Source organism: Pseudophryne corroboree, chromosome 3 (genome assembly GCF_028390025.1).
Source record: "Pseudophryne corroboree isolate aPseCor3 chromosome 3, aPseCor3.hap2, whole genome shotgun sequence".
Taxonomy (NCBI): domain Eukaryota; kingdom Metazoa; phylum Chordata; class Amphibia; order Anura; family Myobatrachidae; genus Pseudophryne; species Pseudophryne corroboree.
In genome coordinates this window covers 786,250,306-786,275,000 of record NC_086446.1, presented here as the reverse complement: position 1 = coordinate 786,275,000, position 24,695 = coordinate 786,250,306, and the positions used below count along the sequence as shown (strand labels likewise).

The following is a 24,695-nucleotide window of genomic DNA, read 5'->3' as shown; positions in this document are numbered from 1 at the left end:
ATCCATCAGATAGGAGGATGGAAAATATCCAAAAAAGTATATACACACATGCAGGTGTTATACTACGACCAGCTATAGCGACTGCCTGGATGTGCAGTGCTGGGGTAGTTTGGTCAGAGTCCCTGATTGAAAATATTGATACCCTGGACAGGGACAATATTTTACTGTCGTTAGAACAAATAAAGGATGCATTTCTTTATATGCGTGATGCACAGAGGGATATCTGCACACTGGCATCACGGGTAAGTGCTATGTCCATTTCGGCCAGAAGAGCTTTATGGACGCGACAGTGGACAGGCGATGCGGATTCAAAACGGCATATGGAAGTTTTGCCGTATAAAGGGGAGGAGTTATTTGGAGTCGGTCTATCAGATTTGGTGGCCACGGCTACAGCCGGGAAATCCACCTTTCTACCTCAAGTCACTCCCCAACAGAAAAAGGCACCGATTTTTCAACCGCAGACCTTTCGTTCCTTTAAAAATAAGAGAGCAAAGGGCTATTCATATCTGCCACGAGGCAGAGGTCGAGGGAAGAGACAGCAACAGGCAGCTCCTTCCCAGGAACAGAAGCCCTCCCCGGCTTTTACAAAAGCCTCAGCATGACGCTGGGGCTTCTCCAGCGGACTCGGGGACGGTGGGCGGTCGTCTCAAAAATTACAGCGCGCAGTGGGCTCACTCGCAGGTAGATCCCTGTATCCTGCAGATAATATCTCAGGGGTACAGGTTGGAATTAGAGACAGATCCACCTCGCCGTTTCCTGAAGTCTGCTTTACCAACGTCCCCCTCCGAAAGGGAGACGGTTTTGGAAGCCATTCACAAGCTGTACTCTCAGCAGGTGATAGTCAAGGTACCTCTTCTACAACAAGGGAAGGGGTATTATTCCACTCTATTTGTGGTACCGAAGCCGGATGGCTCGGTAAGGCCTATTCTAAATCTGAAGTCCTTGAACCTGTACATAAAGAAGTTCAAGTTCAAGATGGAGTCACTCAGAGCAGTGATAGCGAACCTGGAAGAAGGGGACTTTATGGTATCCTTGGACATCAAGGATGCGTATCTCCACGTTCCAATTTACCCCTCACACCAGGGGTACCTCAGGTTCCTTGTACAAAACTGTCACTATCAGTTTCAGACGCTGCCGTTTGGTTTGTCCACGGCACCTCGGGTCTTTACAAAGGTAATGGCCGAGATGATGATTCTTCTTCGAAGAAAAGGCGTATTAATTATCCCATACTTGGACGATCTCCTAATAAGGGCAAGGTCCAGAGAACAGCTAGAGATGGGATTAGCACTATCTCAAGAGGTGCTAAAGCAGCACGGATGGATTCTGAATATTCCAAAATCCCAATTAATGCCGACAACTCGTCTGCTGTTCCTAGGGATGATTCTGGACACGGTTCAGAAAAAGGTTTTTCTTCCCGAGGAAAAAGCCAAGGAGTTATCCGACCTGGTCAGGAACCTCCTAAAACCAGGAAAGGTGTCTGTACATCAATGCACAAGAGTCCTGGGAAAAATGGTGGCTTCTTACGAAGCAATTCCATTCGGCAGATTCCATGCAAGAATTTTCCAAAGGGATCTGTTGGACAAATGGTCAGGGTCGCATCTTCAGATGCACCTGCGGATAACCCTGTCTCCAAGGACAAGGGTATCTCTTCTGTGGTGGTTGCAGAGGGCTCATCTATTGGAGGGCCGCAGATTCGGCATACAGGATTGGATCCTGGTGACCACGGACGCCAGCCTGAGAGGCTGGGGAGCAGTCACACAAGGAAGAAACTTCCAGGGAGTGTGGTCGAGCCTGGAAAAGTCTCTTCACATAAACATTCTGGAACTAAGAGCAATCTACAATGCTCTAAGCCAGGCGGAACCTCTGCTTCAAGGAAGACCGGTGTTGATCCAGTCGGACAACATCACGGCAGTCGCCCATGTAAACAGACAGGGCGGCACAAGAAGCAGGAGTGCAATGGCAGAAGCTGCCAGGATCCTTCGCTGGGCGGAGAATCACGTGATAGCACTGTCAGCAGTGTTCATCCCGGGCGTGGACAACTGGGAAGCAGACTTCCTCAGCAGACATTGCGCCAGGTCAAGAGATCCGCAGGCAATAGCTGTGGACGCGCTGGTAACACCTTGGGTGTACCAGTCGGTGTATGTGTTTCCTCCTCTGCCTCTCATACCAAAGGTATTGAGAATCATACGGCAAAGCGGAGTAAGAACGATACTAGTGGCTCCGGATTGGCCAAGAAGGTCTTGGTACCCGGAACTTCAAGAGATGGTCACGGACGATCCGTGGCCTCTACCTCTGAGAAGGGACCTGCTTCAACAGGGTCCCTGCCTCTTTCAAGACTTACCGCGGCTGCGTTTGACGGCATGGCGGTTGAACGCCAGATCCTAAAAGGAAAAGGCATTCCAGAAGAAGTCATTCCTACCTTGATTAAGGCAAGAAAGGAAGTCACCGCGAAGCATTATCACCGCATTTGGCGGAAATATGTTGCGTGGTGCGAGGATCGGAGTGCTCCGACGGAGGAATTTCAACTGGGTCGTTTCCTACATTTCCTGCAATCAGGATTGTCTATGGGTCTCAAATTGGGATCTATTAAGGTTCAAATTTCGGCCCTGTCAATATTCTTCCAAAAAGAATTGGCCTCAGTCCCTGAGGTCCAGACTTTTGTCAAAGGAGTACTGCATATACAGCCTCCTGTGGTGCCTCCGGTGGCACCGTGGGATCTAAATGTAGTTTTAGATTTCCTCAAATCCCATTGGTTTGAACCACTACAAAATGTGGATTTGAAATATCTCACATGGAAAGTGACTATGTTACTGGCCCTGGCTTCCGCCAGGAGAGTATCTGAAATGGCGGCTTTATCTTATAAAAGCCCTTATTTAATTTTCCATTCGGATAGGGCAGAGCTGCGGACGCGTCCGCATTTTCTCCCTAAGGTGGTATCAGCGTTTCACCTGAACCAGCCTATTGTAGTGCCTGCGGCTACAAGCGACTTGGAGGACTCCAAGTTGTTGGACGTTGTCAGAGCTTTAAAAATATACATTTCAAGGACGGCTGGAGTCAGAAAATCTGACTCGCTGTTTATACTGTATGCACCCAACAAGTTGGGTGCGCCTGCTTCTAAGCAGTCGATTGCTCGTTGGATTTGTAACACAATTCAACTTGCACATTCTGTGGCAGGCCTGCCACAGCCTAAATCTGTTAAGGCCCATTCCACAAGGAAGGTGGGCTCATCTTGGGCGGCTGCCCGAGGGGTCTCGGCATTACAACTCTGCCGAGCAGCTACGTGGTCAGGGGAGAACACGTTTGTAAAATTCTACAAATTTGATACCCTGGCAAAAGAGGACCTGGAGTTCTCTCATTCGGTGCTGCAGAGTCATCCGCACTCTCCCGCCCGTTTGGGAGCTTTGGTATAATCCCCATGGTCCTTTCAGGAACCCCAGCATCCACTAGGACGATAGAGAAAATAAGAATTTACTTACCGATAATTCTATTTCTCTAACGTCCTAGTGGATGCTGGGGACTCCGTCAGGACCATGGGGATTAGCGGGCTCCGCAGGAGACAGGGCACATCTAAAAAGCCTTTTAGGTCACATGGTGTGTACTGGCTCCTCCCCCTATGACCCTCCTCCAAGCTTCAGTTAGGTTTCTGTGCCCGTCCGAGTAGGGTGCAACCTGGATGGCTCTCTTATAGAGCTGTTTAGAAAAGTCTTTTTTAGGTTTAAACTAATCAGTGATTCCTGCTGGCGACAGGATCACTGCAACGTGGGACTTAGGGGAGAGACTTGCAACTCACCTGCGTGCAGGAGGATTGAAGTCTTAGGCTACTGGACACTGAGCTCCAGAGGGAGTCGGAACACAGGTCAGCCTGGGGTTCGTCCCGGAGCCGCGCCGCCGATCCCCCTTACAGACGCTGAAGACGGCGGAGACGGAGGTCCGGTGACAGGCGGCAGAAGGCTTCTCAGTCTTCATAGAGGTAGCGCACAGCACTGCAGCTGTGCGCCATTGTTGTCTCACAGGCTCACTGACACGGTCACGGAGGGTGCAGGGCGCTGCTGGGGGCGCCCTGGGCAGCAATATAAATACCTAATTTGGCAAAAGAAATACACCACATATAGCCATTAAGGCTATATGTATGTATTTTAACCCAGGCCAGTATTAAAGAAACCGGGAGGAAAAGCCCGCCGAGAAAGGGGCGGAGCTTATTCTCCTCAGCACACAGGCGCCATTTTCCTGCCCAGCTCCGCTGGTGAGGAAGGCTCCCACTCTCCCCTGCACTGCACTACAGAAACAGGGTTAAAGAGAAGGGGGGCATAAATTGGCGATATATATATATATATTAAGAGCGCATATATAGAAACAACACCTTCTAGGGTTGTTATATACATTATAGCGCTTTTGGTGTGTGCTGGCAAACTCTCCCTCTGTCTCCCCAAAGGGCTAGTGGGTCCTGTCCTCTATCAGAGCATTCCCTGTGTGTGTGCTGTAGGTCGGTACGTGTGTGTCGACATGTATGAGGAAAATGTTGGTGAGGAGACGGAGCAAATTGCCTGTAATGGTGATGTCACTCTCTAGGGAGTCGACACCGGAATGGATGGCTTACTTATGGAATTACGTCATAATGTCAACACGCTGCAAGCCGGTTGACGACATGAGACAGCCGGCGGACAAATTAGTATCGGTCCAGGCGTCTCAGACACCGTCAGGGGCTTGTAAAAACGCCCAATTACCTCAGTCGGTCGACAGACACTGACACGGACACTGACCCCAGTGTCGACGGTGAAGAAACAAACGTAATTTTCCTTTAGGGCCACAAGTTACATGTTAAGGGCAATGAAGGAGGTGTTACATATTTCTGATACCACAAGTACCACAAATAAGGGTATTTTCTCTATCGTCCTAAGTGGATGCTGGGGTTCCTGAAAGGACCATGGGGAATAGCGGCTCCGCAGGAGACAGGGCACAAAAAAGTAAAGCTTTTACCAGATCAGGTGGTGTGCACTGGCTCCTCCCCCTATGACCCTCCTCCAGACTCCAGTTAGATTTTGTGCCCGAACGAGAAGGGTGCAATCTAGGTGGCTCTCCTAAAGAGCTGCTTAGAGAAAGTTTAGCTTAGGTTTTTTACTTTACAGTGAGTCCTGCTGGCAACAGGATCACTGCAACGAGGGACTTAGGGGAGAAGTAGTGAACTCACCTGCGTGCAGAGTGGATTTGCTGCTTGGCTACTGGACACTAGCTCCAGAGGGACGATCACAGGTACAGCCTGGATGGTCACCGGAGCCGCGCCGCCGGCCCCCTTGCAGACGCTGAAGAGAGAAGAGGTCCAAAATCGGCGGCTGAAGACTCCTGAGTCTTCATAAAGGTAGCGCACAGCACTGCAGCTGTGCGCCATTTTCCTCTCAGCACACTTCACACAACAGTCACTGAGGGTGCAGAGCGCTGGGGGGGGCGCTCTGAGAGGCAAATAAAAACCTTATTAGAGGCAAAAAATACCTCACATATAGCCCACAGAGGCTATATGGAGATATTTAACCCCTGCCTAACTTCAAAAATAGCGGGAGACGAGCCCGCCGAAAAAGGGGCGGGGCCTATCTCCTCAGCACACAGCGCCATTTTCTCTCACAGAAAAGCTGGAGAGAAGGCTCCCAGGCTCTCCCCTGCACTGCACTACAGAAACAGGGTTAAAACAGAGAGGGGGGGCACTGATTTTGGCGATATTGTATATATATAAAAGATGCTATAAGGGAGAAACACTTATATAAGGTTGTCCCTATATAATTATAGCGTTTTTGGTGTGTGCTGGCAGACTCTCCCTCTGTCTCCCCAAAGGGCTAGTGGGTCCTGTCCTCTGTCAGAGCATTCCCGGTGTGTGTGCTGTGTGTCGGTACGTGTGTGTCGACATGTATGAGGACGATGTTGGTGAGGAGGCGGAGAAATTGCCTGTAATGGTGATGTCACTCTCTAGGGAGTCGACACCGGAATGGATGGCTTATTTAGAGAATTACGTGAGAATGTCAACACGCTGCAAGGTCGGTTGACGACATGAGACGGCCGACAATCTATTAGGACCGGTCCAGGCGTCTCAGAAACACCGTCAGGGGTTTTTAAAAAACGCCCATTTACCTCAGTCGGTCGACACAGACACAGACACGGACACTGAATACAGTGTCGACGGTGAATAAACAAACGTATTTCTCATTAGGGCCACACGTTAAGGGCAATGAAGGAGGTGTTACGTGTTTCTGATACTACAAGTACCACAAGAAAGGGTATTATGTGGGAGTGAAAAAACTACCTGTAGTTTTTCCTGAATCAGATAAAATAAAATGAAGTGTGTGATGATGCGTAGGGTTACCCCGATAGCAAATATTGGCGTTATACCCTTTCCCGCCAGAAATTAGGGTACGTTGGGAAACACCCCTTAGGGTGATAAGGCGCTCACACGCTTATCAAGTGGCGTTACCGTCTCCAGATACGGCCGCCCTCAAGGAGCCAGCTGATAGGAAGCTGGAAAAATATCCTAAAAAGTATATACACACATACGGTGGTTATACTGCGACCAGCGATCGCCATCAGCCTGGAGATGCAGTGCTGGGTTGGCTTGGTCGGATTCCCTGACTGAAAATATTTTATTCATGTACAGCATTTAATAGGATGCATTCTATATATATGTATGTGAGATGCACAGAGGGATATTTGCTCTCTGGCATCAAGATAAGTGCGTTGTCCATATCTCCCAGAAGATGTCAGGGACACGACAGTGGTCAGGTGATACAGATCCCATACGGCAGATGGAAGTATTGCTGTATAAAGGGAAGGAGTTATTTGGGGGTCGGTCCATCGGACCTGGGGACCACAGCAACAGCTGGGAAATCCAACCTTTTTTACCCCAAGTTACATCTCAGCTAAAAAAGACACCGTCTTTTCAGCCTCAATCTTTCCTTTCCCATGAGGGCATGCAGGCAAAAGGCCAGTCATATCTGCCCAGACATAGAGGTAAGGGAAGTAGACTGCAGCAGGCAGCCCTTTCCCAGGAAAAGAAGCCCTCCACCGCGTCTGCCAAGTCCTCAGCATGACGCTGGGGCCGTGCAAGCGGACTCAAGGTGGGGGGGTAGTCTCAAGAGTCTCAGGGCGCAGTGGGATCACTCGCAAGTTGACCCCTAGATCGTACGAGTATTATCCCAGGGGTAAAGATTGGAGAGTCGAGACATCTTCTCCTCGCAGGTTCCTGAAGTCTGCTTTACCAACGGCTCCCTCCGACAGGGAGGCAGCATTGGAAACAATTCACAAGCTGTATATCCAGCAGGTGATAATCAAAGTACCCCTCCTACGACAAGGAAAAGGGTATTATTTTTCCACACTATATTGTGGTACTGAAGCCAGACGGCTTGGTGACACATAGTCTAAATCTAAAATGTTTTGAACACTTACATAAAAGGTTCAAATCGAGATAAAGTCACTCAGAGCAGTGATAGCGAACCGGAAAAAAGGGGACTATATGGTGTCCCTGGACATCAAGGATTACCTCCATGTCCAAATTTTGTCCTTCTCATCAAGGGTACCTCTGGCTCGTGGTACAGAACTGTCAATATCAGTTTCAGACGATGCCGTTTGAATTATCCACGGCACCCCGGGCCTTTTTACCAAGGTAATGGCCGACAAGATGTTTCTTCAAAGAAAAAAGGCATCTAAATTATCCCTTACTTGCACGACCTAAAAAGGGCAAGTTCCAGAGAACAGTTGGAGGTCGGAAGAGCACTATCTAAAGTAGTTCTTCGACGGCACGACTGGATTCTAAATATTCCAAGAATCGCAGCTGTTTTCCGACGATACGTCTGCTGTTCCTAGGGATGATTCTGGACACGGTTCAGAAAAAGGTTTTTCTTCCCGAGGAAAAAGCCAAGGAGTTATCCGACCTGTCAGGAACCTCCTAAAACCAGGAAAGGTGTCTGTACATCAATGCACAAGAGTCCTGGGAAAAATGGTGGCTTTTTACGAAGCAATTCCATTCGGCAGATTCCATGCAAGAATTTTCCAAAGGGATCTGTTGGACAAATGGTCAGGGTCGCATCCTCAGATGCACCTGCGAATAACCCTGTCGCCAAGGACAAGGGTATATCTTCTGTGGTGGTTGCAAAAGGCTCATCTATTGGAGGGCCGCAGATTCGGCATACAGGATTTGATCCTGGTGACCACGGACGCCAGCCTGAGAGGTTGGGGAGCAGTCACACAAGGAAGAAACTTCCAGGGGGTATGGACGAACCTGGAAAAGTCTCTTCACATAAACATTCTGGTACTAAGAGCAATCTAAAATGCTCTAAGCCAGGCGGAACCACTCCTGCAAGGAAAACCGGTGTTGATTCAGTCGGACAACATCACGGCGGTCGCCCATGTAAACAGACAGGGCGGCACAAGAAGCAGGAGTGCAATGGCAGAAGCTACCAAGATTCTTCGCTGGGCGGAGAATCACGTAATAGCACTGTCAGCAGTGTTCTTCCCGGGCGTGGACAACTGGGAAGCAGACTTCCTCAGCAGACACGATATTCACCCGGGAGAGGGGGGTCTTCATCCAGAAGTCTTCCACATGCTAGTAAACTGTTGGGAAAGACCAATGGTAGACATGATGGCGTCTCGCCTCAACAAGAAACTGGACAAGTATTGCGCCAGGTCAAGAGATCCACAGGCAATAGCTGTGGACGCACTGGTAACACCTTGGGTGTACAAATCAGTATATGTGTTTCCTCCTCTGCCTCTCATACCAAAGGTATTGAAGATTATACGGTGAGGAGGAGTAAGAACAATACTAGTGGCTCCGGATTGGCCAAGAAGGACTTGGTACCCGGAACTTCAAGAGTTGGTCACGGACGACCCGTGCCCTCTACTTCTGAGAAGGGACCTGCTACAACAGGGTCCCTGTCTCTTTCAAGACTTACCGCGGCTGCGTTTGACGGCATGGCGGTTGAACGCCAGATCCTAAAAGGGAAAGGCATTCCAGAAGAAGTCATTCCTACCTTGATTAAGGCAAGGAAGGAAGTCACCGCGAAACATTATCACCGCATTTGGCGAAAATATGTCGCGTGGTGCGAGGATCGGAGTGTTCCGACGGAGGAATTTCAACTGGGTCGTTTCCTACATTTCCTAAAATCAGGATTGTCTATGGGTCTCAAATTGAGATCTATTAAGGTTCAAATTTCGGCCCTGTCAATATTCTTCCAAAAAGAATTGGCCTCAGTTCCTGAGGTACAGACTTTTGTTAAAGGAGTACTGCATATACAGCCTCCTGTGGTGCCTCCGGTGGCACCGTGGGATCTAAATGTAGTTTTAGATTTCCTCAAATCCCATTGGTTTGAACCATTGAAAAAGGTGGATTTTAAATATCTCACATGGAAAGTGACTATGTTACTGGCCCTGGCTTCCGCCAGGAGAGTATCTGAATTGGCGGCTTTATCTTATAAAAGCCCTTATCTAATCTTCCATTCGGATAGGGCAGAACTGAGGACTCGTCCGCATTTTCTCCCTAAGGTGGTATCAGCGTTTCACCTGAACCAACCTATTGTGGTGCCTGCGGCCACTGGCGACTTGGAGGACTCCAAGTTGTTGGACGTTGTCAGAGCCTTAAAAATATACATTTCAAGGACGGCTGAAGTCAGAAAATCTGACTCGCTGTTGATACTATATGCACCCAACAAGTTGGGTGCCCCTGCTTCTAAGCAGACGATTGCTCGTTGGATTTGTAACACAATTCAACTTGCTCATTCTGTGGCAGGCCTGCCACAGCCTAAATCTGTTAAGGCCCATTCCACAAGGAAGGTGGGCTCATCTTGGGCGGCTGCCCGAGGGGTCTCGGCATTACAATTCTGCCGAGCAGCTACGTGGTCGGGGGAAAACACGTTTGTAAAATTCTACAAATTTGATACCCTGGCAAAAGAGGACTTGGAATTCTCTCATTCGGTGCTGCAGAGTCATCCGCACTCTCCCGCCCGTTTGGGAGCTTTGGTATAATCCCCATGGTCCTTTCAGGAACCCCAGCATCCACTTAGGACGATAGAGAAAATAAGAATTTACTTACCGATAATTCTATTTCTCGGAGTCCGTAGTGGATGCTGGGCGCCCATCCCAAGTGCGGATTATCTGCAATACTGTACATAGTTATTGTTAACAAATTCGGGTTATATTGTTAAGGAGCCATCTTTAAGAGGCTCTTTCTGTTATCATACTGTTAACTGGGTTTAGATCACAAGTTGTACGGTGTGATTGGTGTGGCTGGTATGAGTCTTACCCGGGATTCAAATTGCCTCCCTTATTGTGTACGCTCGTCCGGGCACAGTACCTAACTGGAGTCTGGAGGAGGGTCATAGGGGGAGGAGCCAGTGCACACCACCTGATCTGGTAAAAGCTTTACTTTTTTGTGCCCTGTCTCCTGCGGAGCCGCTATTCCCCATGGTCCTTTCAGGAACCCCAGCATCCACTACGGACTCCGAGAAATAGAATTATCGGTAAGTAAATTCTTATTTTGTAGGGTGGGAATAAACTACTTGTAGTTTTGCCTGAATCAGATAAATTAAATGAAGTGTGTGATGATACGTGGGGTTCCTCCGATAGAAAGTTATGGGCGGTATACCCTTTCCCGCCAAAAGTAACGGCGAGTTGGAAAACACACCTTAGGGTGGATAAGGCGCTCACACGCTTATAAAAACATGGCGTTACCGTCTCCAGATACGGCCGCCCTCAAGGAGCCAGCTGATAGGAAGCTGGAAAAATATCATAACAGTATATACACACATACTGGTGTTATACTACGACCAGCAATCGCCTCAGCCTGGATGTGCAGCGCTGAGGGGGCTTGGTCGGATTTCCTGACTGAAAATTTTGATACCCTTGACAGGGACAAGATTTTATTGACTATAGAGCATTTTAAGGATGCATTTCTATATATGCGTGATGCGCAGAGGCATATTTGCATTCTGGCATCAAAAGTAAATGTGATGTACATATCTGCCAGACGAAGACACGATAGTGGTCAGGTGAGGCAGATTCCAGACGGCATATGGAAGTATTGCCGTATAAAGGGGCGGTCCATTGGACCTGGTGGCCATGGCAACAGCTGAAAAATCCACCTTTTGTTACCCCGAGTCGCATATCGGCAGAAAAGGACACAGTCTTTTCAGTCTCAGTCCTTTCGTCCCCATACGGGCAGGCGGGCAAAGGCCAGTCATATCTGCCCAGGGGTAGAGGAAAGGGAAGAAGACTGCAGCAAGCAGCCCATTCCCGGGAACAGAAGCCCTTCACAGCTTCTGCCAAGTCCGCAGCATAACGCTGGGGCCGTACAAGCGGACTCAGGTGCGGTAGGGGGTCATCTCAAGAGTTTCAGAATCACTCGCAAGGGAACTCCGGGATCCTACATGTAGTATCCCAGGTGTACATTGGAAATTCGAGACGTCTCCCCCTCACACAATTCACAGGCTGTATTCCCAGCAGGTGATAATCAAAGTACCCCTCTTACAACAAGGAAGGGGGTAGTATTCCACACTATATTGTGGTACTGAAGCCAACCGGCTCGGTGAGATCTGAAATATTTGAACACTTACATACAAGCGTTCAAATCAAGATGGAGTCACTCGGAGCAGTGATAGCGAACCAGGAAGAAGGGGACGATATGGTGTCACTGGATATCAGGGACGCTTACATACAGGTCCAAATTTGCCCTTCTCACCAAGGGTACTTCAGGTTCCTGGTACAGAACTGTCACTATCAGTTCAGACGCTGCCGTTTGGATTGTCCACGGCGCCCCGGGTCTTTACCAAGGTAATGGCCGGAATGATGATTTTTCTTAAAAGAAACATGGACGCTTTCCTGATAAGGGCAAGGTCCAGAGAACAGTTGGAGGTCGGAGTAGCACTATCTTAAGTAGTTCTACGACAGCACGAATGGATTCTAAATATTCCAAAATCGCAGCTTTTTCCGACGACACGTCTACTGTTCCTAGGGATGATTCTGGACACAGTCCAGAAAAACGTGTTTCTCCCAGTGGAGAAAGCCAGGGAGTTATCCGAGCTAATCGGGATCCTCCTAAAACCAGGAAAAGTGTCAGTGCATCATTACACAAGAGTCCTGGTAAAAATGGTGGCTTATTACGAAGCAATTCCATTCGGCAGATTTCCCGCAAGAACACTTCAGTGGGATCTGCTGGACAAATGGTCCGGATCGCATCCTCAGATGCATCAGCGGATAACCCTATATCCAAGGACAAGGGTGTCTCTCCTGTGGTGATTACAGAGTGCTCATCGTCTAGAGGGCCGCAGATTCGGCATTCAGGATTGGATGCCGGTGACCACGGAGGCCAGCCTGAGAGGCTGGGGAACAGTCACACAGGGAAAAAATTTCCAAGGAAGTGTGATTAAGTCTGGAGAATTCTCTCCACATAGATGGAGCTAAGAGCAAAATTATAATGCTCTAAACTTAGCAAGACCTCTGCTTCAAGGTCAGCCGGTATTGATCCAGTGGGATAACATCACGGCAGTCGCCCACGTAAACAGAAAGGGCGGCACAAGAAGCAGGAGGGCAGTGACAAAACTGCAAGGATTTTTCGCTAGGCGGAAAATCATGTGATAGCACTGTCAGCAGTGTTCTTTCCGGGAGTGGACGACTGGGAAGCAGACTTCCTCAGCAGGCATTACCTCCACCCGGGAGAGTGGAAACTTCATAGGGAAGTTTTTCAGCATGATTGTGGACCGTTGGCAAAGACCAAAGGTGGACATGATGGCGTCCCGCCCGAACAAAAAACGGGACAGGTATTCCGCCAGGTCTTGAGACCTTCAGGCGATAGCTGTGGATGTTCTGGTAACACCGTGGGTGTACCAGTCAGTGTATGTGTTCCCTCCTCTGTTTCTCATAACCAAGGTATTGAGAATTATAAGACATAGAGGAGTATGAACTATACTAGTGGCTCCGGATTGGCCAAGAGGGACTTGGTACCCGGAACTTCAAGAGATGCTCACAGAGGACTAAGGGCCTGGGGAGCTAAGAAGGGACTTGCTTCAGCAAGTACCATGTATATTCCAAGACTTACCGCGGCTGCGTGTGACGGCATGGCGGTTGAATGCCGGATCCTGAAGGGAAAAGGCATTCCATAAGAGGTCATACCTACCCTGGTCAAAGCCAGGAAGGAGGTGACCGCACAACGTCATCACCACATGTGGTGAAAATATGTTGCGTGGGTGAGGCCAGGAAGGCTCCACGAAGGAAATTCAACTAGGTCGATTTCTACACTTCCTGAAAACAGGAGTGTTTTGAGCCTCAAATTGGGGTTCATTAAGATTTAAATTTCGGCCCTGTAGATTTTCTTCCAGAGAGAATTGACTTCAGTTCCTGAAGTCCAGATTGTAAAGGGTGTATTGCATATACAGCTCTTTTGTGCCTCTAGGGGCACCGTGAGATCTCAACATAGTGTTGGGATTCCTTATATTCATATTGGTTTGAACCGCTCAAATCTGTGGATTTGAAATATCTCACATGGAAAGTGACCATGCTGTTGACCAATATCTCACATGGAAAGTGACCATGTTGTTAGCCCTGGCCTCGGCCAGGCGATTGTCAGAATGGGCGGCTTTGTCTTACAAAAGCCCATATTAAAAATTTTCCATTTGAACAGGGCAGAACTGGGTCTCGTCTCCAGTTTCTTCCTAAAGGGGTGTCAGCGTTTTCACCTGAAACAACCTATTGTGGTGCCTGCGGCTACTAGGGACTTGGAGGACTCCAAGTTACTAGACGTTGTCAGGGCCCTAAAAATATATATATATATATATATATATATATATATATATATATATATATATAGTTAGGACGGCTGGTGTCAGAAAGTCTGACTTGCTGTTTATATTGTATGCACCCAACAAGCTGGGTGCTCCTGCTTCTAAGCAGTCTATTGCACGCTAGATTTGTAGTACAATTCAGCTTGCACATTCTGTGGCAGGCCTGCCACAGCCGAAATATGTAGATGCCCATTCCACAAGGAAGGTGGCCTCATCCTGGGCGGCTGCCCGGGGAGTCTCGGCATTATAACTTTGCCGAGCAGCTACGTGGTCAGGGGAGAACACGTTTGTAAAATTTTACAAATTTGATACTCTGGCTAAAGAGGACCTGGAGTTCTCTCATTCGGTGCTGCAGAGTCATCCGCACTCTCCCGCCCGTTTGGGAGCTTTGGTATAATCCCCATGGTCCTGACGGAGTCCCCAGCATCCACTAGGACGTTAGAGAAAATAAGATTTTACTTACCGATAAATCTATTTCTCGTAGTCCGTAGTGGATGCTGGGCGCCCATCCCAAGTGCGGATTGTCTGCAATGTTTGTACATAGTTATTGTTACAAAAATCGGGTTATTACTATTGTTGTGAGCCATCTTTTTAGAGGCTACTTCGTGTTTTGTTATCATACTGTTAACTGGGTTCAGATCACAAGTTGTACGGTGTGATTGGTGTGGCTGGTATGAGTCTTACCCGGGATTCAAGATCCTTCCTTATTGTGTACGCTCGTCCGGGCACAGTACCTAACTGAAGCTTGGAGGAGGGTCATAGGGGGAGGAGCCAGTACACACCATGTGACCTAAAAGGCTTTTTAGATGTGCCCTGTCTCCTGCGGAGCCCGCTAATCCCCATGGTCCTGACGGAGTCCCCAGCATCCACTACGGACTACGAGAAATAGATTTATCGGTAAGTAAAATCTTATTTTCTCGGAGTCCGTAGTGGATGCTGGGCGCCCATCCCAAGTGCGGATTATCTGCAATACTTGTACATAGTTATTGTTAACTAATTCGGGTTATTGTTTAGGGAGCCATCTTTCAGAGGCTCCTCTGTTATCATACTGTTAACTGGGTTTAGATCACAAGTTGTACGGTGTGATTGGTGTGGCTGGTATGAGTCTTACCCGGGATTCAAAATCCTCCCTTATTGTGTACGCTCGTCCGGGCACAGTACCTAACTGGAGTCTGGAGGAGGGTCATAGGGGGAGGAGCCAGTGCACACCACCTGATCTGGAAAAGCTTTACTTTTTGTGCCCTGTCTCCTGCGGAGCCGCTATTCCCCATGGTCCTTTCAGGAACCCCAGCATCCACTACGGACTCCGAGAAATAGAATTATCGGTAAGTAAATTCTTATTTTTACCTCACCCTGTTTATTACACAGGCGGGGATTTTTTCTTAACTAGTGTTGTGCTATTCTAAATTGACAACAGTTGTTTACATCATGTTATAAAAGGAGCGTTATAGCTCAGTCTGTAGAGCTGGACCACAGCACAGAGTTATGAGACATTATTGTGTGCTATGATTGTGGCATTGTATATTCCATGGTTGTAAACAGCAAATCTCCTAAAGGAACGACAAGTTCAGTAGTTTACTACACAGGAGCTCCAATAGCTTTGTGGGCTAATGCTGTGTATTAGTAAGATAGACTAAACACAGGTTTGATTCCCATATACATTAAATTGCACAATGTGGCTCCAGACTTCCTAAAGGTAGCACGGACACAGGTACCCCATGCTCCAGGACACCAGTTGCAGAGCAGCCGGGAGGTTCCAGGGATCAGTTTATGCCTCTGTGGGCCAGACACATCTCAATCCAGAATAATACAGATGGAGTAGTGGTTAGCATTGCTGCCTCACAGCACTGAAGCCATGAGCTTGTTTACATAGAAGTATATGAATATACCAAGCAGGTTTAAATTGCTCTACAGTCTTGGCCTCTGCCGCCTCTCATGGGAGGCTGTTCCACTTGTTCACTACCCCTTCTGTGAGGAAATATTTTCCTTAAATTTCCCCTGAACCTGCCTCCCTCCAGTTCAGTGTATGCCCCTAACTGTGTGAAGTTATATATGTATATATATATATTCCCTGCACTTGCAGGGATGGGGGTTCCAGGACCGGTCCACAAATACCGGTATTCTTTGAGTATATTTTTCCTTACACTATGTCAATGTAATGGGTCTGGTACTCTGTTTACTACTTAGCCGCTAGTCTTGGTAAAAAGATCACTACTTGACCTTTTGGCTAGGATCAAGTGTAGTATCTGTTCTTATCAGTTTAATATCTGATACGTTCCCTATGTGGGGGCCATGTATTAAATATATGTTTAGAACAGGAAAATGGAAGAAGAGATTGCTCCGTCCACTCCACGCATTGACTCGGTATTGCAGTACCTCCGGGACCGGTGCACCTTTCAAAACAAGGACAGACTATTTCTATTTCTTGTACACTATGTACTTATGATTTGCCAAATGGCTGGACAAAGCTCCTTAATCAGTTCATACTGTGCAGCGAGTCTGGTCTTTGACAGACAATATAGCGCCTTTACTTCAGAGGCGTTTTTGAGGCTTCATCTACAGAAAATGGTGAGATAAATCCTGTCAGTGAGGATCCTTCAGGATAGAAATAAGAAATAATCTACTGAATTTCTTGGTTTCCACCTCTTCCTTCACGTGAGAGAATGTTGATGGAAGTCTGACTACACACCTGATGAAATAGTTTATATTTCCAGGGAAATGTGTCTGTCTCTAATACATACTGTTTTCGGTTCAATTTCGGTGTTCTCAGTATTAGAGACAATATTTCTTTATCCTTTCGCTGATGAAGACACTGATCTAATGAAGGTTCCACTAATAATTAGTGGACGCATCCATCATGGGAGAGCCTAAGGCAACTGTCTTTGCTAAAGTACAGTATGTGACCTTAACAGTCACCACAGATTGACAACGGTGAGGCCGTTATTATATTAGTATTCATTCTGACAGGAATATTCCTACGCCCTCTCCGGGCTTATGCATGAATCTTTAAACCGATTGCATTATGCAAGTTATCCATTCTTGGGGCAGCTGATCCTTTTCAAATTATCCATTGACTGTTTTGGTCTCTCAAGCTCTATTCCCTATCTATTTATTATTGCATCTTTTCCCTGGCTATGACACCCTTCTATTCATTTTGGTTGCGAATCGTAAAATTCTGCTTCCAAATTAAAGCGTACTTTGCAGGCGGGAGCAAATAACTCTATCAGTAAGGTGTATGCCTGCGGTATAACAGGTCGTGGGTTCTCATCCTGAGGATAATAGCTGAGAAATGGGTATTTTAACCTATGTCAAAAAAAAAAAAAAAAAAAGTGGGTATTCTTTTGGGAGGCATTTGTATGCCTAGAACACGGACTTCCAATGTGCCCTCTGCAGGGGCCACGGAGTCGGACAGTCTGGTTCCCAGTGGGGAGGACACCAGCTTTCTCAGAGTCCACTGATCCGTTGGATGTACTGAATTTGTATCACGAACATATATTCTGAATCTTGGGGAACACGTACCAAGCAAGAATCTTTAGTGCCCATCTTAGACGGGCTCTAATCATTGCAGTCTGTTCGCTATCTAACAGGAGTATTCAGTCCAATCCTTTTTCCGTCATCTGGGCATCGCTACCATTTTGGGTCAGTTGTTAAAAAAATAAATAAAAAAAAAGCCGCTGTCTCATGCATTTTTTTTTCTACAACGGACCTTAGTTCTGGATTTCTTCCTTCGCAGAAGATGTTATTCATGGGTATTCTTTTCGATACCTGGTATCTCGAATGTTGGCGGAGTGCAGGATTTACTGACCAGAATAGACTCAGGGGTCAGACATACACTTCCTCTGCAGGACAGTGGTGATTTTATAGGTGGCTCCATTCCCCCGGTCTCCTACCTGGTTTCTTCAATCTCAGATTAAATGTTATTAATCTCAGGCAGGATTGAGTTTACGTAAACAGCAGTTTAGTTTCTCTATTAAAATACCAAGATATTTTCATTGGTCGATCTTTTCGTTGGGCTACACAATCCAGATCTAACTTATAGGACTTCATTCTGTCTCGACATGGAGGGTCATAACCACAGTCAAAAGTTTCAGACATTACGGTTTTTTGGTTTCAACTCTGGCGTTTTCTATGAAACTGATGTCCGAAGTGGAAATATCACTTCCAATCTACGGGCGATCTACAACGCCTTGACTCCAGCTCAATGTCTTCTACAGGGTCTTTCCACTGTGACCTATATCAATTGTTCTGTGACACTTGTAGCTGGAGAGACATCGGAACAGTATCTAACATATGCAGAGGGCGGAATTTTGGATCCCGGCAGTGTCTGTCATCTCCAGTTCCAGAATGGGCAACTGGGAAGCAGATTTCCTGAATCTTCAGGCTGTTCTTCCTTAAAGTATGTGAAATCAACAGGGATTTCTGGCTTTGGTGTGTCTATAACTAGCCGACATAGACCTCAGGGCTTCATTGGTACTGTGATCGTTTCGGGAATCCTCTTGTGGCAATCGTAGACGCCGTGTCAGCTCCTTGTCACTTTCATCTAGCATATTTATTCTGCCTCTGGCAACATCTAGTGAGTACCTCAACGCATTTGACCAGTGGCTCTTTCGGTTTTCCTAATCCGCTTCGGATTTGCCTGTTGACTCTGTTCTGCAATGTTATAGCCCAGAGTGACCAGGGCTCCTTACAGGGTACCTTTTCGGCCAGCTCTCCACTCCCAACCTTTACGTCATCACCGGGATTTTGTCTATTCTGCCGCTGACGGAGTGATTGTGGAAAACAATGTCATCAAGCCCTACTACGTTTCTGGCTCTCTAACCAATCACAGTGCCAGAACACTTGTCATCGTTTGTGTGTATTTAACGGTCACTCAGCTGGAGTTCTTAGTCCTTTCCGCCTCCTATCTTTTCTACAACACAGTTGTCAGAACTACTTTGTCTTCTTATCTTAGCAGACTGGGTTCTGCTCTAGAATTTACTTTCCAGAATGGCTCCTGTTTCTCCTTTCCGGCCTCTGGACTCTGGTTGAGTTGCGGTTTCTTTTCTCTTACAGTGTTTTTGTTTATGCAGTTAGGGTGGTTTTACTTACAAACCACAAGTTGTATTGGTTTTTCCTCTCCTTCAGCACATTAGGCTTCTTGTGTCGTCCCAGGCTTGTCCGGGGCGGGTCGGTAATTGGCCTTATTGGTTGTTGTTCAAACCTTAACTCTTACCTTGTTGGGTTTGTTTGCTGCACCCAAGCGTGGCTGGCTGGCCAATAAGAACAGGGTGATGTGCTGGGTTAATTCTGCTATTCAGCAGGCTTAGATTTCTTAGGCGTTGCCTGTTCCTGATTCCTTAGGGGCTAATTCGACTCGACCTGTTGGAGCCACTTGGGCTGTTCACAGTGGTGTATTCGTCCAGCAACTGCGTAGAGCGATGACCTAGTCGTCCGTACATACCTTCACGAAATTCTTCCATTTTTCATACTTTTGGTTTGGAGACTGCCTCTGTTAGGCATCAAAGTTTGCAGACTGCTATGTCGTCTGTGTCTCCCTCCTCTAATTAGCTTGCTTTGGGAAATCCCATTAGTAAGTGCGCAGCGTCCCCCAGATGGATGAAAGAGAAATAGGGATTTTTGTTTACTTACCGTAAAATCTCTTTCTCTGATTCCATCTGGGGGACGCTGCGATCCCTCCCGTATATATATTCTGTTCTGCCTCTTCCGGCTTTGCTAAACGTTAACTGAGGTAATCTGCTGAGCAGGAAGGAGATGGGAGGGGTTAGAGGGGGGAGGAGTTAGTTTTTTTTATAGGTTCTGTGCCAAACTCCCAATCCCACACACTCTAACCCATTAGTAAGTGCGCAGCGTCCCCCAGATGGAATCAGAGAAAGAGATTTTACGGTAAGTAAACAAAAATCCCTATTTCCCCCCTGCCCAGCGATGTTAGCGGGGGTGAACGGCTTTCCATAGCCAGCGGGGGTGAACGGCTTTCCATAGCAGGACACTATGGAAGGCCGTTCATCTACTGGTAATACCAGCAGATGAACTGCGGCCGCCGGCGATGAAGCGGGAGCGCGCATCAGCGCTCATCGCCGGGGCATACACATGACTATTTGAGCTGAGAGCAGCTTAAAACACAAAAAGTGACCTCTCAGCTCAACATCGCCCAGTGTGTATGGGCCTTAAGACTTGAAGTCAGCTCTTAATAGGGAGAGTCCAGCTAGAGGTGTTTGAGACTGTACCAAACAAACCTCCCACCCACTCCAAAATACAGACAGAGGTGAATGAAGATAAGAAACCATCGCACCAAAAAGGCCACTAGATGGTTCTTTTTGCTGTCATATACTATATTTCTATGTATGCATTATATGTAGGTGTTTCCTAGAGATTTGATGTGTGATTCTGTTAGGAATCAGTTGATTTTTCTCAATTTTGCACAGACTTGATCTTTGGGATGTGGCAATTTAATGTCAGTCTGTAATCTGGTAGTTTAGGAACATCTGTGCAGCTAGGGGTCTGGGACGCCAGGTCGACAACAAAAAGGTCGACACACCTTAGGTCGACACACCTTAGGTCGACATGGACAAAAGGTCGACAGGAACAAGGTCGACATGGTAAAAGGTCGACATGAGTTTTTTATGGGGGGTTTTGTGTCGTTTTCATCGTAGAGTGACCGGGAACCCCAATTAGTGCACCGCGTCCCCTCGCATGGCTCGCTTTGCTCGCCATGCTTTGGGCATGGTGCCTTCGCTCCGCTCCGCTCGGCACAGATTACCGTTCCAATCGTTGTCCACGTGGATCGTTAAGTATGAAAAGGTTCCAAAAAAGAAAAAAATTGTGAAAAACGCATGTCGACCTTTTGTCCATGTCGACCTAAGGTGTGTCGACCAATTGGCGTCGACCTAAGGTGTGTCGACCTTTTTGTTGTCTACCTGGAGTCCGGAAACCGCAGCTAGTCCACTTGTCTATTTGCTGGTGTTTCTGGGAATGATAGGACTGATTGTCCCGTTCTGTGTGTAACCTTTTCTTCTTTTCCCTCCTCAGCCATTCAGTTTGTTCTCAGTGATGAGTTCAGTCACCTACGGCCAGAACAGAGGTTGGCGCTCTTGCACGTGAGTTTATATTCCTCACTGTCCGTGTTTCTGTATAACCCAGGGGAAGTTGCATCGGTCATTCCTGCCTGCTCTCCCGGTAGGCGCTGATATTTATTCATATCAGTTTATTTAGCAGTTTATGTTTTTATCAGTGGCCATGCTGCAATATACCCAGATTATAATCCCCTCTACCACTGTGGCGCTCTATTGGTGAGACCAATGTAATTGTACTTCCACACAGTGGGCTCACCGGGGAGGTAGAAGTAAAAAATAAAAAAAAGCAGAACCCCCTTTGCCAGACCTGCCTGTTGGACGTACTGTCTTATAGCTGCTATGTAAATGTGTTAGACTAAAACATACATGTTCTCTTTCATCCTATTTGGGGGACATTATTACCCATGGGTATTGTTACTGACAATTTGTAGCTGACGGCAGGAATGCTGACAGCACGTGGCTGGTTTCTGATCTCCCCCCTCCCCCCCCCCCTCCCAAGCTCACCCTACTCCAGCATCTGTACATAAGCAGTTAAAGGTTCTGCTTCCTCACAGAGGGATACCTGTCTTACCTTGTCAGTTTCCAAGGCAAAATGGTATCCTGCACAAGGGGGTGCAAAACTCCCTCCAGTTTTCAGTACCTCCCAATAAATCGGCATTTATCAAGGTGGCTCAAGGACCCCATTCTGTGTGAGATGATGAGATACATTCTTGGCAGAGATCACGCCTTTACATCTGGAATTGTTCATTGTGACCATAGATGGCAGCTTGCAGCGATGGGGTTCGAAGAGGCTGTACCTTGTTGATTATTTATGTACTCTGTAATTGGGCGCGGTGGAACCCTTGTGGCGCCATATAAATAAAGGAAAATAATAATAATACCTTCACCACCAATGGTTTGGTGGCCAAAGGACAAAAGGCCTATGTATGTTTCTCCTTCATCCACTAGGGGCCACTGGAGTGCAAGTCTCGCGAGTTGTGCTGAATGCTGTATTTCTCTGCTGGATCCATATGGCCGACGCTGCGTTCACACCCTTGCTCTTGGTCTTATAATTCTGGTTTGATGAGTCTGGTTTGACTCTTTAATCCAGATCCTATGGCCTCTATTAATGAGCCCTAATGGCGGAGGGGTATAGATTGGATAGACTGGAATAGAAATGTAGTGCCTGCTTACGCGCCCTCTATACCCGAAGTTTAGCCATGTCCCCCCTAATATATACTGAGAAATGAATTTGATGTTGAGCACAAAATTGCTCTTATGTTACAAAACACGGCAAAGTAAGATGGAAATAATGACTGTGTGATTGTGTTTCAGGAGGGAACAGGACCTCGGGTTATTTCTGCTTTTGTGGAGATTATATTCGATAACTCTGACAACAGATTGCCGGTGAGTTATATGTCTACATTCCAGGCGTGCAATCTCCTCGCTTTCTGTCCGCACCGGTGCGCTTTCACTGTGTCGTTTATGTCTCCGATTAGATTGACAAGGAGGAAGTTTCCCTGCGAAGAGTCATTGGAGCCAAAAAGGATCAGTATTTCCTAGACAAGAAAATGGTGACGTAAGTGGTGGCGCTAACATTTGACCTTTTACTGGTACGTTAAAGGGCATCTGCCACCTATACACTGGAGACGGCCACCAGTCAGACAATATTATGGCTATGCGGCCCATCAGTTCACATAGGACAGGAGATGGTGTGGTATCCTCATGCAGTGATTGGTTACATGTCCGGGAATATTGGCTCCTCCCATATAATCGCTGCCTGTGTATGTGGAAGAATGGCTCTTATTTGTCATCCATAGGGTTTCTTTATATCCATTGCCGGATATTTCCCTGTTTTACTTTATTGTTATTTTAATGGAATAATTTACCAGATATGTTCTAAGACTGTTAAGTTCTGACCTATGATGGATGTTTCTTATTTACTTAAAAAAATTTTTTTTGTTCTTTTTGCAGAAAAAATGATGTTATGAATCTGCTGGAAAGCGCTGGCTTCTCTCGTAGTAATCCATATTACATAGTAAAACAGGGCAAGGTAAGGCGTTTCCCCTTAGTGGCTTGTTTGTATGCCCTTTTTGTTTATTTTTGTAGTTTTAAAAAAAAAAATTGTATATATTTATGGTTATTGGTTGTAAAGAAGCACATTTTCCCCGACAGATTAACCAGATGGCGACTGCTCCGGACTCCCAGCGGCTGAAGCTGCTTCGGGAAGTTGCCGGGACCAGAGTCTATGATGAGCGTAAAGAAGAAAGTATCTCTCTAATGAAGGAGACCGGTCAGTACCTGTCCTGGCGGTAGCTCTACGCTTGTGGAAGACGTGTCTGCTCTTTGGTGACAATTTCTGCTGTTTTTATTCCAATCAGAAGGTAAACGTGAAAAGATTAACGAGCTGCTGAAGTACATTGAGGAGCGGTTACACACGCTGGAGGAAGAGAAGGAAGAGCTGGCGCAGTACCAGAAGTGGGACAAGATGAGGAGAGCATTGGAGTACACCATCTACAACCAGGAATTGAACGAGACGCGGGCGAAGCTTGATGAGGCAAGTCGCCCTTTATCCCACCCATCTGCAGTCGCTGCCCTCACATATAGTCTAGTCTCGTGATCAAAGCATGGAGTCCTGTTTGTGGGATAGTCTTCACGTACCTGTTCTGCCGTTTGTAGCTCTCCAGGTCACATCTAAAGTTTTCTGTGTTCTGCAGCTTTCGTCCAAGCGTGAGACAAGTGGTGAGAAATCCAGACAGCTGAGAGACGCCCAGCAGGACGCCAGGGATAAAATGGAGGTGAGTGTCGTTACTACTGTGTATCTGGGCATACGCTGCAAGATAGTGCGCTGGTTAGATAAAACTGTAATTCTGCTGCTGGTGGTAAATAAGAGATCTAGAATAATCTGCAGTAGTCCCAGAAGATCATTGCATCTGTCATAAAACCAGAAATGTGTAGCTCAGTATTATATCTGACGCTGTATAGGAGTTATTTAATGTCTTTGTGTTTTTGATAGGACATTGAACGGCAAGTGCGTGAGATGAAAGCCAAGATATCGGCAATGAAGGAAGAGAAGGAGCAGCTGAGTGCTGAACGGCAGGAGCAGATAAAGCAGAGGACCAAACTGGAGCTGAAAGCCAAGGATCTCCAAGATGAGCTGGCTGGTAACAGTGAGCAGAGGGTAACTATCTGCCTGGGGGTGCTGCATGCATACAGGAGTGGTGTATCGGAGGGGACAGTGAGTGCAGGGGGATTGTTTACAGCCCGCCATGGGTTGTGACACACCATAGGTGCAGGAAGGGGGCAGGGGGAGGTTGCTCTCAGAAATCGGTGAATTGGGGGACGCAGATTGTTGCACACAGCAAATGTTGGGTCAAGCAATACAGTGAGTGTAGCGTAGCTGAACACAGCAAGCAAAGCATCGGGGACACTGCACAGGCTGGCTCAGTGCGGCAAGTAATGGTGGGTTCCAGCGCACACCACGTACCCTGAGTGACTTCCATCTGTGCTCAGATTCCATAGCATTTATTATTACAACTTTTAACCAGAATTGCTTTGTTTCTCTGTCATCCATCTGGGGGACGCTGCACCGTTACTTGTGGGTTAGAGGTGTGTGGTAGTGGAGTTTGGCACAGAATCTATTAAAAGCTGCCTCCTCCCCCCCTCTAACCCCTCCCATCTACTTCCTGCTCAGCCATCACTCATTCAGTTTTAGTTTTGTGCCTGTGGAGTACAGACACAGTTTCTCTGACGTCCTAAGTGGATGCTGGGACTCCGTAAGGACCATGGGGAATAGCGGCTCCGCAGGAGACTGGGCACAACTAAAAGAAAGCTTTAGACT

At 47.2% G+C, this 24,695-nt stretch overlaps 1 protein-coding gene and 1 non-coding gene across 2 annotated transcripts in view; both read left to right on the top strand.

Moving 5' to 3' along the window:
• The window catches only part of SMC3 (structural maintenance of chromosomes 3), a 123,312-nt gene that overhangs the window by 18,377 nt on the left and 80,240 nt on the right, over positions 1-24,695 (top strand). The window contains exons 4-11 of the mRNA XM_063962634.1: positions 20,832-20,899; positions 22,190-22,261; positions 22,354-22,433; positions 22,829-22,907; positions 23,030-23,147; positions 23,236-23,411; positions 23,572-23,652; positions 23,871-24,035. Of these exons, the coding sequence (XP_063818704.1) occupies positions 20,832-20,899; positions 22,190-22,261; positions 22,354-22,433; positions 22,829-22,907; positions 23,030-23,147; positions 23,236-23,411; positions 23,572-23,652; positions 23,871-24,035 (839 nt within the window). The remainder of the gene's footprint in view (positions 1-20,831; positions 20,900-22,189; positions 22,262-22,353; positions 22,434-22,828; positions 22,908-23,029; positions 23,148-23,235; positions 23,412-23,571; positions 23,653-23,870; positions 24,036-24,695) is intronic.
• LOC134899674 (U2 spliceosomal RNA) lies at positions 16,013-16,203 on the top strand. The gene has a single exon (XR_010173323.1). It is a non-coding gene; the product is annotated as a U2 spliceosomal RNA (small nuclear RNA).